Source organism: Scaptodrosophila lebanonensis, unplaced genomic scaffold (assembly GCF_003285725.1).
Source record: "Scaptodrosophila lebanonensis strain 11010-0011.00,11010-0021.00 unplaced genomic scaffold, SlebRS2 tig00000001-arrow-pilon, whole genome shotgun sequence".
In the NCBI taxonomy this organism is placed as follows: domain Eukaryota; kingdom Metazoa; phylum Arthropoda; class Insecta; order Diptera; family Drosophilidae; genus Scaptodrosophila; species Scaptodrosophila lebanonensis.
The window spans coordinates 14,375,971-14,391,647 of NW_022060529.1; the positions used below are offsets into that span (position 1 = coordinate 14,375,971).

The 15,677-nt window shown below is 45.6% G+C and overlaps 3 protein-coding genes across 3 annotated transcripts in view; all 3 read right to left on the reverse strand.

The window, feature by feature from the left end:
- LOC115633767 (protein prickle) overlaps nucleotides 1-14,573 on the reverse strand; it is a 55,018-nt gene extending 40,445 nt beyond the window's left edge. The window contains exon 1 of the mRNA XM_030531242.1: nucleotides 14,335-14,573. Within this exon, the coding sequence (XP_030387102.1) occupies nucleotides 14,335-14,573 (239 nt within the window). The remainder of the gene's footprint in view (nucleotides 1-14,334) is intronic.
- Nucleotides 2,104-4,593, reverse strand: LOC115633768. Its single transcript, XM_030531243.1, has one exon. The coding sequence runs from the start codon at nucleotides 4,506-4,508 to the stop codon at nucleotides 2,367-2,369; it is 2,142 nt and encodes a 713-aa protein (XP_030387103.1). The 5' UTR covers nucleotides 4,509-4,593; the 3' UTR covers nucleotides 2,104-2,366.
- On the reverse strand, nucleotides 4,535-6,567 carry LOC115633769. Its single transcript, XM_030531244.1, has one exon. It carries the CDS (start codon nucleotides 6,558-6,560, stop codon nucleotides 4,611-4,613), a length of 1,950 nt encoding a protein of 649 aa, XP_030387104.1. The 5' UTR covers nucleotides 6,561-6,567; the 3' UTR covers nucleotides 4,535-4,610.
- Nucleotides 14,574-15,677: the final 1,104 nt, after the last annotated feature.

The window sequence follows — 15,677 nt, forward strand, 5'->3', positions numbered from 1 at the left end:
TTTATTTGAACTTGGCGCTTTTTTTTTCTTGTGGCAACCATAACCGCAATCCGCAATCCGTTGACAATGTAGACAATGCCCAGCCCAGGGCAATGTTGATGACAACGACGCACCTTTAACACTTTGCCCAGCGGCGTATCCATGCCGCCACATAGGCAATTTGCATAATTTTATGAGTCGCGCCAGCTCAGGGGCAGAACTACACTACGTTTTATTCTTCAATTGATGTTGAGCTGCATTGTAGCGCACAGACACTCGTTTTATTGCGCCTTAGCGTTATTGAATCGGGTTTAAGGCTGTGAAGGCTTTGCTATACAATCGATGCACAACACTTCTCTTGGGCCGTACTGATTATCATTTATAAGCCGCACTCTTAAGATTAGGCTTTATTGTTAATTTTATAGCGAATCGCCGATCTCGATTAGTTCGATAGCAAGTTCGTGCGCTTGCAACAGGTGTAAGTCCGCTCGCGATCGCGTGCACTCTCAAACTGGGCGCACGCGCAAAGCACACGAACGAAGCAAAATGTGGAACCTAACTGAGAGATGTGGATCTTGTCTGGCCGCGACTAGTTTACAAAAGCTATTTGCTACTAGGTGGCGCTAGTGATACCCTCTTATACTTCTTGGCAATCATTTAAATGCTTCAGCGCCGAATAACAAAAATAAATACAAACAAGAATGGGGTTTAGAAAAAACCACAGCTTAACTTGCAATCCAAAACCAAATATTTGTTTTATTTATTTTTGCTCGTTTTATTCGGCTATTTAGATTTTTGTGAAAGCAGCGAAAAGTATGCAACAGTATTTCCGATTATTATTTGTAGCCAAAAATACGAGTTTTATTTCCTCAATTGACAAGGAATCTTAATAATATAGGTCTAAATAATTATTTAGAACCACCTCAAATCTAATGGGTGGCAGTTGCGCCAATAATGGAACTGTGTTTCCTTTGAAAAATAATCATATGATATATGATCTCACGCAAAAAACACTCTTCACTCGTTTTTGTGTTAGTCATGGGGTATGAGAAGATAAAAGACTACACATAATTGCTTATTCTCGCCAGTAACTAATGAACATCTCAAGGTCACGTTCGGTGACTACGGGGCCATGGCGGTATTTGTAAGTCGGTCAGTGTGCAGTCGGCATCAAATGAGCAGTGCGATGCGATGGTCATTAAGGCAGACAATGCATTTATTACTTGAGCACATAATGCGGTCTGTAGGCTAATTAGTAGTTAAACGATGTGAGCGGAAATGCTAAGAATTTTTTCAGCTATTTGCCGCTTTGTGCAGAATGATTAATTGGATTTATATTATCAGCTGTGAAGTTAAAGGGCAGCGTGAGAAGTAAAGGCTCGCGGTGCCGCTACCAATACCTTTGCTGAATGAAATATGCAACTCTGTATGTATCAATGGTTAATATGTATGTATATTAATTGTAGGCGATGGGGAGTGCTTCCTGCTATCACAAAATCAATTTGGCTAATTGCAAGCATAATGGTCTCGTTTGTCGGCCCATTTGAGCAGACACTCTGACGCAAACGAGCCGAAACTAAAGCCAAATGATTGGCAAAAATGGGCAGACAACTTCTTGACACGCTATCCCAACGGCCGACACATTTATTAGTGAAATAAAATAACCCCCAAAGTGTCATCAAATCAATGCAAAGTAGCGAAAATCGAAATAAAGCAAAAGGGAATTGGAAAAGCGGAAACAAAGGCTCACAGCACACCAGACAAGGAGTAAGGGGCAAGGGGAAAACAAACTTTTTCGAGCAACATTTGCTGTTGGGCCCATTAAGGGACAGGGGCTGCGTGGAGGTAGGGCCGACGAAGTTCGATGTTACTGAACGAAAATGGGCAATTTTGTTGCTCATAAAGCGTCGTAATAATGGGAAAAGTTAGTGCCAAGGCACGCTAGGCATGTGCAGGACACAGGTGTGTCTCCTGTGCATAAAATAGTTTTGTTTGCAGGCTAATAGATTCTTATTGCTGTTGCTCTTCTGTTTTCTAGTCCTAATCAATAGACACTCCCCGGGGACTGTAGGATTTGCAGAAATAGCAAAAACAGATGCCAATGAATATTCACATTTGCTGTTGTTCGTTTGTTTTGTATTTCATTTGTACTATGCTTTAACAATTCACAACTAAACAATTTTTGATGCCTGAAGCATTTTTATCTGCCGCGCAAAAGTATGCTATGAAAAATTTACTAAGCGTTCAGGAAAAGAAACTGTAGCCTACGCGAAGTGGCTTTAACCCTTGAGCGATACACAAAGTGGTGACGAGAATTTTAAATGTTGAATAAAATCTAACCTGAACAGATAATTTTTGCGAGCTAAAAATAAATACAACTACAACATCTAAACGTATTCTGTGCTCTCGATAACTGACACTAGATTCTCGGCCATGTCGCAGAGTTGCGTGTATGTGTGAATATAGAGCGAGTCCCTGAAATATTTCTTGCTGCGCATCTTCTTAAGCACATAGAGTTCGGGCTGTTGTTGCTTCAGTTGTCGCATCCACGGCTTGGGCTCCTCGTCTTCATCGGAGGACAGCTCCTCGCCATTTTGCTTCTCTTTGCTCTCTTCGAGCTTGTCATAGAAGCGCCTGAGCTCCAACTTCAGTGAGCTCTCTTCCAAGGAAATAATCAAATCCTCCCATTCCTCTATGCCGTTTGCTATAGCCCCGCGCACATAAATGTAGCGCGATCGATCCCTTTCAGCATTGTGTTCGAACTTCTTCGATGGCAGGCCGTCGGTACTGCACTTAAAAGGCTCCAGCGACTCCATTAGCAGCTGAAAGTGAATCTCACGTTGGATTGGTTCGGGCTGGCGCATGATTAACCTTTTGAGTGAGTCCAATCTGAAGTCCCATTGCGGCTCACGGGGCTTCTTCAGAATCCTGTACAAGTTTTTCAGATGCTCCAGATCGTCGAACCGGTCGCAATGGTATCCCAAATTCTCTGCATTGAATATCTCGCGCTCGTCAAACACCCGCTCGTATGGACACAACACCTCGTGTGGTTGAATGAGTGGCGTGAGCTCTGCATGTAGCGCTCCGAGCTTATCCATGGCGGTCTTATTGGATTTGTCGATGACGCTGCTTTGCAGATGGTTTGTCTTGCGCACGTACTCCTCCGGCGGAGTGCATTTTCCGATCAGACGTACAACTAGCGAGTCGCGATGACCACAGAAGATTTGAGGAAATATTCGCAGCTCCCAACGCTCCTTAACGAGGCAGACGCGACGTGGTTGGAACACTACATTGGTCACATGCACATCGCCCGCCCGGAGCACAAAGTTGGCCTTGTCGAACAGGAATGTGTCGTTGCCGGTCGCCAGAAACTGTGAGTTTCTCTTATGGTAGGCCGTTCGGCGCCACTTGCAAATGATCACTTGATGGCCAATGTTCTCGAATCGCAGCACCTGCTTCAGCTGTCGATGGTAGGGCTCGCACTGGAAATTGATGGGCACGTCAATGTTCTGTGCACTGCGCTTATCATTCATGATGAATATTTCATTGTTGATCTTAATGCCAGCCGCAATGGAGGGCTTTTCCAATTCTATTTTATGGGACGACTCCGTTTGGCTTCTCTCGCTCCCCTCTTCCTCAAACTCCATGGTAGTGCTGCTTATAGTGCGAAATGAATTGAGCTCTTCAGCCTGCACTTGGAAAACGTTTGGGTCCTTTAATATATTCTGACCGACCACTTCAAGGTGTTCGGCATCGGGAAAGAATTCCAGAACTCGTTTGATATCCCTGTGCTCCCGCTCGATACGTTGCTCGAGTGCTCTCGAGTTCATCCATTTAGTTCGTTGTTTTGAGTGCTTTTCTTCATATTCCGCAACTGGACCCATTATCTCGTCCTTGGTTGTGGTTGTGAGGCCGCTAATTTCCACCTCGGCTTCACCTTTTTGCTCGGCTGTTGGCAAAGTCTCCCGCAACTCATTCATAAACTTGCACTGCTCGCTATTGAAATGTCCGGGCAGCACTGCAACCTGCTTGCCCTTTAATGCCACGGGATTCAAGCGCGTGGCAACGTCCATGAGACGGTTTACAGTACCCTTGTCCCGTTGCTCGACTGTTGTGGGTAGATTGAAGAGCATCTCTCCAGGTCTCTTGCCAGTCTTGCGCCATATCTTTAGCTGAACATCTAGGCGATCTGTTAACGTGTCTTCCCACAGTTTCAGACGCTTGTCCATTTTAATGGACTCCCTTATGCTGCTCGTGCTGGAACATCCCGTGCTGGAATCTGGAACTCCCGCCTTTTCCAGTCCCACTTGTTCGTCAAAAATTTGCTCGACAATGTCCTCAATAATGCGACGCCCATAATGCTGTGTGACTTCCTTAAGCTCACCGGTTTTCATGAAAATGTCCTCAGTGGAGGACGACTTGATGAATGCCGTGTTATCGGTCGATGGTGTTTTTTTCGGATTGACCACAGCAAGAAATGATATGTTTTTCGACTTTTCAGATAGCCGCGTGAACCTGAGACTGACCATTGTTGCAGAAATAAATTTGTGTAGACTAACTAAATAAGTGATTGTGTATTTAGTTCTGTATTGTGCTCGTTGTTCAAATAAACTGGACGACTAACAAAAAGCCTACCAAACCTCCGTACTTTCAATTACAGATACAATGTCTTCAGCCACGCTGCAAAGCTTGGTGTAAGTATAGATATAGATCGTATCTTTAAAGTACTTGGAGTGCGTTACTTTTTTTCTCGTCTTTGCGTTCATTTCCGCACTGCCCTCCCATTGCACAGCCTTACTGAAGCCGTTCCTGATCATGTCTCTTAGATCGGAAAAGGACATGAGTTTCTCTTCCTCTTCAATGACGGTGTGCAGGCTTTGACGTTGCAAGGCCAGTTTGAAGAGTTTTCCCTCCAGTGCAAAAATGTGGCTCTCCCACACTTCGATGGCATTGCTGATAAGGCCGCGCACATAGATGTATCTGGAGAGCTTTCGCTCTAACAACTGAAGACCATCATCGTTATATTGATTGTCGGTAGCACAAGTGCGCATACGCGCCAAGACTAGCTGCAGTTCCTCAAAGTACGCCATTCGCTGATCCAGATCGGGCAAGTCACATATTGACGCAATAAGCGTTTGGGCACTCAAGTCCCATTTGGGTGCAGCGCTTGAATTGTTCACGCTATTAAATATCTGCTTTAGAATTTCAAGGTCGTCATAGCTCTTGCAGTAATACCCTTTGTTGCACTCATTGAACATCTGCCGCTCTTCCGGCTTGACTTGACGATGATATAGACATGGAAATGTCCTTGGCGTTGGCACGAACCGTTTGCAATTGCGTTTAATGTTCTTTTGCACCAGATTAGATACTACTGCAATTTTTTGGTCAAGAATTTGGGTATATTCCTCGGGGGGCGTACACCTACCATGCAGATACAGGTTAAAGCCAGAGAGGCGTCGATTTTTGATACGACGGCCTATCAAGAGCAACCACTTCTGCTTTACAATGCACACTTTACGGGGCTGGAAGAGAACACGCACTAGACGCACCTCGCCTGGCCGCAGCATAAACGGTTCTGTATCCATTACAAACTCATCGTCCAGGGTGTCCATTAAAGTGCCGTTGTATGCGAAGAACTCCTGACGCAACCAGCACAGACTGAACACTTTATTGCCATTGTTCTCGAAACGCAACACCGGACGCAAAAGTCGCTCGAAGGGATTGCAACAGAAAAGTCGTTCAACGAAGGGTGCATTTTCCGCCCCCACGTCCTTGTAAAGGGTACCGTTAATGTAAAGGCCAGCGGTCTTACCTTTCGAGGCACGCGATGCATAGCTTTGTACGCTGAAAAACTGTTGTAGCTCAGGACACGACTCTTCGGATTGACTTGATATTGAATGTAGGGAGAACAGCTCTCCGGCACGGCTAAACGTCGATTTGGTGCCCACGACCTGCAGTTTCTCGAAGTCGGGAGGACAATTCAGTACCCGTTTTATGTGAGGGATTTGTTTCCGTAGGTGATGATCAAGCGCCTGCGACTGCAGCCAGGGATTTTTAGTTGCGCCTTGATCTTTCTCTTCTCCCATCATCTCAGTAATTGTGTGCTGGGGCATGCCAACAAACTCGAAGGCTTGTCCTTTTTGCATACTGGGCCCAGTAGAGGATATTTTCGCGTGCTCAAGGACCCGCTTCATGGTCTCCTTTTCACGATTGTCGATGCTTGAGATGCGATTGAAGAGAATGTCTTGGGGTAGCTTGCCAGTCGCTAGGCGCAGCTTTTCCTGCAATGCACGTCGCTCTCGCAGCACATCTTTCCAATACTGAAGTCGTTTATCTACGCTGTACTGGGATGAGCAGGAGGGGTTAGCCGCTGAGTCTTGCGAGCTGGTCTCAAAGTATCTTCCATCCTCATGATCAAAGATGCCGTCTGCGATTTCGTAGACCAGTTGCTGGGGGTCTTCCTCATTTATTAATTTGTCCGTATTATCATCGTCAACTACGAAGTAATTTAGTTTTGAAGGAGTTGTAACGTGCGTTTCAGAGTTGGAGGGCGACCTTTTGCTGTCATATGCAATGAACATGGTGGGTTCTCGTGTGTACTTCGAAAGATGTGTACGAATATTTATTTGACATAATACAGAAAATGATAAAGCAGGCAAAGATGTCGGGGGTAATTTTATATTATCCCACCAGCGGATGAATCATTGAATAGAACTGGTAGTAGTACTGTTGGTTGCGGCTCAGGTGGGAACTATTTCAGTACTTTCGATCACTGACACAATATTCTCGACAATATCGCACACATGGGTATATGTGTGTATGTACAGGGCATCCCGAAAGTACTTGGAGTGCCTCAGCTTCTTTAGAACCTCCGCTGTTATCTTTTCGCCGTCCATTTCCAGGATGTCTTCACCATCTCCAATTACTGAGTTGTTCTTGATTTTTGTAATCAGTTCCTTTGTATATGCGTGAGTGCCTGGTGGCTGGTTATCCTCATCCTCATCGTTTTCCTTTCTCTCTTCCTCCTGCAGCAGTCTTATGTAGTAGCGCTGCAATTCAGGTTTGAAAAATGTCTCCTCTACGGCAGACATAAGGTCCTCCCAGTCCTCGATACCGTTGCAAATGACGCCACGCACATAAATAAGGCGTGTCTGCTGTTTCTGGGCATCTAACTGGCAAACGGCTTCCAGGCTAGGTGCCGATCCTTGCAATGTTAATAATACTTCCATATACGTTTCGAACATTTGCGAGCGATCCTCTCTATTCTCAATGCGTAAAATGAAGCCCTTTATGGTTTCAAGGCGAAGATCCCAGTGCGGCTCTCGTGGCTTTTTCAACTGCTTGTGCATGGTCTTGAGCGTCTCCAGGTCATCAAAGCGAACGCAGTTGTACCCAAAATTGAGAACATTGAACAGTTCCCGCTCATCCAATGTGCGATCGTATGGACAGAACACCTCCGATGGCCCGATAAGAGGCACTAAAGATGCTTGGTGCTGGGTTATGTTCTCCATTTCGCCTAGATTTGATTTCCATATGACCGTATCGCGCAGCTCGTTGAGTCTGTTTAAATATTCTCTGGGGGCCGTGCACTTGCCATAAAAGCGCAGTTGCAGCGATTCTTTGCAGCAGCACAGCACCGGGGGCTCTACATTCAGATGCCACAGCTCCACTGCCACGCCGACTTTACGCGGCTGATACATGACCACCAAGTTGTATGTCTCGCATGGCACTAGACGGAAGCTGGAGGTGTCGAAGAAAAATTCGCCATCTCGTGCTACCAGGAGCGAGGCACGATTGTAGAAATATACGCCCTGTTTCCAGGAAAATGAGAGAGTCTGTTTGCCTATGTTGGTGATCCTTAGGACGTGTTTGGTGCGGCGTTGAAATGGATCGCACTTAAATCTGCTGGTCAAATCGGCGCATTTCAAAAGGCTTGGATCGCCCAGAACATAATCTTTGCCGTTGACACTCATGCCCACCTGGGGGACCACTATCGGTGGTGTTGGTTCTGTGATATCGCTATACGATTCATAGACGCACTCCTCGCTGCACGGCTCACAAGGTGTGCTGGAAATTGTGTGTAATTGCTGCTCACCCAGGAATTCAATGTTGGGCTTCGGCTTAAGCTTAGCATAGTTTGTGCCCGTCACCTGTAGCTTGTTTAAATTGGGAAGGAACTCGACCACTTTGGTAATATCACCGAAGCGATGGTCGAGACGCTTATCCAAGAATTTGGACTGCAGCCAGGTATTCCTCAGTCCATACCCAGCGGCCTCACTGCCCAGAATCTCCTTTTGTGTTACACCTGGCAGTCCCGAAATTTCAAGGTGCTTATGCCCTACGCGCTCGGCTTGTGGCCAAGTCTCCCTTACTTGCTCTAGCTCAGCACACGTACATGGATCTTCTAATTGCGTTAAGGTTGCGATTCGCTTCCCCGTCAAATTCTCGGGACGCATGCGCTCAGCATAGTCCAAAATGCGTTTGACAGTCTCCTTGTTGCGATCCTCGAGGGTTGTGCGTCGATTGAAAAGCACTTCCTCGGGTTTTTTGCCAGTCTGAGTTTCAATTTGACTCTGCAATTGCCTGCGTTCAGCAAGGACTTGGCGCCAATATTTCAATCGCTTGTCCACTCTCAGCTCTGGCTCGTGACTCTCTACGATGCCACATGCTGACGATGTCTCCTGTATGTAGCCTCGCTGCTCGGCAAAAATCTCACTAAGTAAGTCTTCAATGATGCGCTCACTATAATGTTTATCAACTTCTTTCAAGCAACCACGCAAATAAACATCTTCGGTGGTAGTGGATGGAAAGGAAAGTAAATTGGTCATAGAAGCGTTGCTGAACTTCGGCTCTAGGGTCAAGCTGAAACCCTTTCGCGACCTTCTATGGTCAATTTGTGTTTGATGTTTCTCCATTTGTCTTTGAGTGGTTTTTATTTATATTTGTTAAAGTATAATGAAACAAATTTACTGTGTGTCCTTGTAACAAAATATATGAACTTGTTGACAGATCAGTTCGCCAGCTCTCAATCTTTCAAATGTGGACAGTGCTCTCTATGACAGAAACAATGTTTTCAGCAGCGTCGCAGAGTAGGGTATAGCTTTGAACGTACAGCGAGTCTCTGAAATACTTTGAGCTTTTCAACCTTTTCGATATAAGTGCTGAAATAGCCTCAGCATCCAGCCCCTCAGTTCCCGATTCCTCTTCCAGTGCCGTTAATTCGGCCAAATACAGTTTGAGTTCAGTTCTGAAAAACTGACTTTCCAGCTCGATGGCCAGTTTCTCCCACTCCTCGATGGCACTGCCAACCACTCCACGAACATAGATGAATCGGGTGCGCTGCTGTTCTGGATTGGAGTCCAATCTCTTGAACATATCGTACTCGCCACATTTCATGGGCTGCAGCAGTGTGAGTAGAAAGTCATTAAAAACCTGGCGTTGTTCAACGCCCTCTCGGCGCAAAATAAACTCCCGGAGCGTTTCGATGCGAAAGTCCCAAGCAGGCTCGCGGGGTTTCTTTAGAGCAGAGTGCAACTGTTTCAGCATTTCAAGATCATCATAGCGAGTGCAGATGTGTCCCGGGTTCTGGGCATTGAACAGCTCGCGCTCATCAAAGATGCGTTCGTAGGGACAGAGGAGGAAGGGCGACTCGATTAGCGGAGCTATGGAACCCTGCAGTTGGGGAATACGTTCGAGCTCCATCCAGTTCGATTTGTCGTATATATTTCGCAGATTCACGTCCACTTGCTCGCGAAAAGCCACGGGTGGTGTGCAGAGTCCGTGCACGTGTACAATGAAGCTGCATCCGCGACAAAACATAGCTTGTTCTATACACATGCGCCACTTGGCCTTGAACAGTCCCACACGTTTCGGCTGGAACATCACATCGAAACGGCGGATCTGCTGTGGATGCAGCACGCATTTGGTCGAATCAAAAACAAATTCGTCATCCACGCTGTTGACGGAAGCATGTTCCTTGTAGTATGGCAAGTACTTGCAACTAATAAATAGGGGTCTCTCGCCTATGTTCTCCAACTCCACTAGGGTCTTTAAGGTTCGCTGGTAGGGGTCGCACTGGAAGAATAACTCTTGCTCGGCCATCAACTTGCTGGTTTTCTCATCGATTCTGAATGTGCGCCCATTGATTTTGACGCCATAGCTAGGCGTGTAAGCAATTTCGAATGGAACGCTGGGCTCCTCGAGCTCCTCCATCTCCTCGATCTCTGGGGACATCGGACGAATGGACGTATCATCCGATATGCTGAAGAGCTTATCTTCGCCGATGCACTTGATCGCGTCCACCTTCGAGTGATGCACGTGGGTTGGGGTAACTTGTAAATTGTCAATGTCGGGGAAAAACTCCAACACCCGCTTCACATCGTGCTTCTGCAGCCTGTGTGCCAATCGCTCGCTTAGCAACCAGTTGCTGGGCGCCTCATTACTAATTGCAGCCAGCTCTAATTTGGCGAGCGTTGGAAGGCCCATGAACTCCAGCTGGTTAGGGCTAGGCAGAGTTTCCAGAACTGCATGCATTGGGGTGCAAAGCTGTGGATGGCAATGAGGCTTGAGCGAATCGGCCGCTTTAGCGGCTTTTGTGTCAGCATTGCTATGCTGGGCGTGATCGAGAAGCCGCAGCATCATCTGCTTGTTGCCCACATCGATGGTTGAGGGTCGATTGAAGAGCACGTCTTCGGCTCGCTTCCCTGTCGATAGCTGTATGCGTTTCTGTAGCTGTTTCCGTGCATACAGGGTTTCCATCCAGCTTTTGAGGCGACGATCCATGCCATCGTTAAGTGCATCCGATCGCCATTCGCTGGGGCACTCGGAACTGCTGCGGTCATGGAAGCCACGCAGCTCTGTTGGTATATTTTTGATAATGTCCTCGACCGCACATTCGGCCAAATAAGGGGATACGTTCTCAAATGAAAATTCGGATTCGCGAAATGCTTTGCTTGCGGTGAGCAAATTGATTTCGTGCCATTGGGAACCAACGGCGACATTTGGGGAAAACTTGAATGACTCGAATCTGCTGGCCGTGTTATATCCGTAGGTATTTTCTTGATGCCTTATGGAACCAATAGCTATATTTGAGGAAAACTTGGATGGTTCGAATCTGCTGGCCATATTTCATCCGAAGTTATTGTCTCGATTGTCTTGTTTCCTTATTTTTACCTTTGCTTGCCTCTAAACTCATGTAAATGACTGAAATGTCAGCGCTAAGTCGCTTTTCTGTATTGTTTTCAAGGCACATTTCTGAGTGCGTGCTCCGCAGTGCTAAATAACCGAAAATGCAATTTACGAGCTGGTCCTTGTCCCCGCTAGCACGAGTATGAAGAAATGCATTGCATGTGCGCTAATTTGCTAATAATCCACACAAAACTTAACCCTACACTGCCCCATTACAATAAGCGCCCGCATGTGTGTGACAAGTCGTCGTAATTCTCATGAAATTTTCGTTGGTTTTTCATTTGGCGCTGTGGCAGCAACTGGATTAGCATTTCCAATGACATTGACGTGCGGCATTCCCACAATTCAAATACTGGCTTTGGCGGCTTGCACATAAAAGTGAAAGGAGTTGGGCTCCAAAGACAAAAACTTACCTAAAACGAAAGAAGGGAGAAATAAAATTGATTTATATGTATGTGAAAAATGAGGAGCAACAAAAAATTGTGTTTCAGACCTAACAGACCTGTTAGCTGTTATTTATTAGGCTAGTTGGAATTATGGTTGGTTGGCTCGTTATTAAATTTATTTGTGTGTTTATTGAGGCCATTGCACCTAAAAGCTGAGCAAGTTTTTATTTTTAGGAATATTCTGCCCAAGCTATATGTTCTTAAATGCAAGAATAAAGCGCTATTTGTAGGAGTAGGAGGAGAGGCAAGTTCTAGAAATCGTCGTTATAATTAAGAAGATTTAATTTCTAAAACACATGAGATGCGCTTTTAGGCGAAAAATATCATTATAGATTGGCCCCAGAATCTGAAAATCTTGAGAAAATGTATGTTGGTCTGTAGGAATCAGAGTCAAGGTGCCCTAAACGTGCATAGAATATTCGAACCTTCTAAACTGCGGCCCCCAAATGCATGAACAGTTTTTCAGCACAATACGAGTATGTTTTAGGCATATGTTTGAATATTTACTTGTGTACGGATACTAACAATCTTTCCATCATCAACATTACATCACCGTTTAACAAATCCAAGAACTGACTTGTGGACAGTGGCTGCGATGTGAAGATTGAAGTGCAATTTGGAATTAAAAGCAGTATACGACCTTGTATCCATTTAATTAATTTAAGCAATTAAATAATAAAGGGGGATACGGCAGAACGAATTCATCATCTCCTGTCTGTGTTTCTGTTCACAACATGTGCAGCAAATTCATTTTAAACAAACTTTCCAATATTTATGGAAGGTAAGATAGGTCAGCCAATTATAATACAAGCTACTTATGTATGACTTGACTAGATGAGTCATATTCAGCAACCTCGCCAATGGTTGTGACACGCATCCTGTAAATACATCAAGTGTTTCATCGTCATCATCGCACATCAAATAGTTGCAAGAAACATCATTATTTAGCCACCGGAAAATGTCATTCAACAGAAGCTCTTCCTTCCCCATGAAGAGTGGTTTTTAATAGCTTCTTTTATTTTGTGGCGACCTGTCCGCACAGCGCAATTGTATACATGCATCAATATGCAAATAAAACTATATCAATTACCTTGGAAGGAAAAGAAACTAAACAAAGTCAAGTAATTGGGCACAAAAGTTAGAGTCCTGCAAAGCCAACTAACCGCAAGAGGAAGCACGGCTGGGTAGGAGAGACGACAACGATATCGGTGTGCGGAAATGCTCGCCGGTTGCATTGTTAACAATTTCAATTCCTATCATTATTATTATACATAGTCGAGTGAGTCTGTTGTGTATGTTTTTATTTTGTTCTTCGTCTACGTGCCGCTGGCAAACAATCAGCCCACATACGAGCATGCCCCAACACAGGCTGTTGCGTGTATTGCCATTCAGAAATACTATTCGTATATATTGTATTGTGCATATATCCACATGCATATTGGGAACGTGCAAAAGATGCAATACGAAACTGGAGCTGGAGCTGGAGCTCTTTCTGTATGCACTTAACGGCCGGGCAGACAAAAACAAAACAAGCGACATTGTTGCGGCTGTTGCTGTTGCTGTTGCACTTGATGCACGAAACAGAGCGACGCGCAACGTGCAACAAGCACTGAAATCTGAAATCTGGCAGCAAGTGCTGCACTTTGATTTTCATTTCCCATGCACTCAAGTAACGCATTTATTATTTAGCAGGCGGAGATTGAGAGGAGCTGAAGCTGAAGCCAGAGTCGGAGTTGGAGTCGGAGTCAGAGACTCAATTGTGCAGACTCACGCTGCAGTTGTCAACGGCAAAGAGACTTGCGAGACGAGCGCGACTGCTGCTGCTGCTTCAGCTGCCTCATGTTGCATACCACTTGGTGGTGTTGACGGGCAGCACCGACGCACCAACTGACAATGACGAGGACGCCGCCGCCGCCGACGACGCCGACGAGGCGACGTCAACTGTTGGCGCTTGTCGAGTGAGGACATCAGACAAGAACCGTTGTCGTTGTTATTGCCGCTGTACCATACAAGTATAAGAAGAATTGCAATTTATTTATATTTTTTGTCTGGCTGCGCATGCAAATTGAAAACTATGGAAAATTGAGTTGCTTGGACGGGTGTTAGAGGACAACTCGCAAAACTCGCTATTCTTTGAGTGCGCATGCGAGCTGCTGAGGCTGTAAAAATGCGCACATTATTTGTCATAAAGGAGGCCAAATTCATTGAGATGATGTGGTCGGACAAGTGGCGGCCACTTGGCCATTACGTTGGCGCTGGCGCTGGCGCTGGCGCATGCGCTCGACACCAACTCTGTGGCCGTAGCGTGTGGCCATAAAAGTGCGTTAACGGCAACTGCACTTTAATTGAAAACCGTTAGAGTTGAGTTTCGAGATGTTGGGGCAGCTCCGTGAGCACAAAAGTTACTCAATCCGATCTGAATGAATTTTTGCCTCCACTTAATTGGCACGCAATTTGTGCGATCGGATGGAATGCGCTGTCAAATCAAAGCACTTAATTAAAAGTTATTGACACAAAACTGCTCGCGGGCAGCGTTTAATTGCATAAGCTTGTTCCCAGACCGCAACAGAGCAACCAACTTGTTGCCCACAAAGCCGTGCGGCACTCAACCGAAGATTGACAGAAACTGCACTTGAAAGTTGCGGCTCAACTTTAGCCATTATATATACACACACATATATATAGGAGTATATATGTACATAGATGGGTGTTCCCTCCTTACCTCACTTCGGCCGATTTGATAATCGCCTTGGGTGGCGCATCCCAATAGTTGGGTGCTGGCGGCACCCATTGTCGTAGCACTTGATAATTCCCCTCGAGCAGGGCCATGCCCTCGATGACTTCCTCATCCGATTCGGCATCGTTGCCTGCGTTGCTGCTGCTGTTGTTGTTGTTGTTGTTGTTGCTGCTATTGTTGGTGTTGTCAGTGTCAGCGTTTAGGTTATCAACGGATTCGTTCATGATCTTCGTGCCCCTCTCCGGACTTTCCAAAGTAAATATTGTTGCACAGCCTTCGCGGGCATTTATGCTGACTCACAGATAAACGCACACACACATACACTCCTCTTGGTGAGAGGAGACACAAAGATGTTGCGCACGCATGCCGAACGAAGAAAAAAAACACACACACACACGCACACACACAAAGAAGTGACTAAGACGCTGGCCGTGTGTGTGTCACACAGGAAGAAGAGGAAGCAGCCAAACAACAACAAAAGTCTGCTGGCAACATGAACAACAAATTGTCGGTTTTTTCCGTTTTATTAATTTTGATTGCACAGAAAACGCGCGCTTTTTTCCTGGAATTCTAGCACCTCTCTGCTTTCACACAATATATTTTATTTATTAACAAATGTGATTATTATTTATAAATTTTGAAGTGGCACGTAAAACCCCGAACGGCAACACTTGAAGCGCAGCGCTCACGTTGCAATCACGCGTTGTTTCTTTCTAATCGGCGAAAATGCTCGTTGCGTTTGTTTTGGCACGAAAATTGACAGCAAGAAGAAGCAGCAGCAGCAGCAGCAGTAGCAGCAGCACGGCGAAAGTCTCGTACAAAGCGCATGAAATGGAAGAGGAACACACTCACACACACACACATACATACAGACACACTCGAATACAGTCAGAGCCGCTAAAACACGCTCAGGAGGGGTTAATATCTGGCGTTTGCATTTTGCATCCCTTGTCGTGCGCTCCTTTGTGTCCAGACACAAATACACATACATACACGCGTACAATGTACATTTGTATGTATGTATGTGTGCATGTATGTATGTGTGCATGTATGTATGTGTGCATGTATTCACGTGCACGTCCCCCTTTGTGGTGAGTCCTTGGTCTTCGGTTGTTTCTCTGTTTCAGTTTTGTGTGTCTCGATATTCTTACGTATTCGTATATGTATAGTGTAAAAAATAAGGGTTTGTAATTTAATGTTTTTATGTCTGATTTCGTTTTCATACTCTCCTTCTCCTTCAGCCCACTGCAGCGCCAGGGGGCGGCAAGCTGTTCAGTGCACGCATATTGTTGAAATTATGTTTCCAAAGAACTGGCTGCACCGTGCAG

Excerpts from the sequence above, each read along its gene's own strand:
- LOC115633768 (XM_030531243.1), bottom strand. The coding sequence starts at position 4,508 with ATGGTCAGTCTCAGGTTCACGCGGCTATCTGAAAAGTCGAAAAACATA.
- LOC115633769 (XM_030531244.1), bottom strand. The coding sequence starts at position 6,560 with ATGTTCATTGCATATGACAGCAAAAGGTCGCCCTCCAACTCTGAAACG.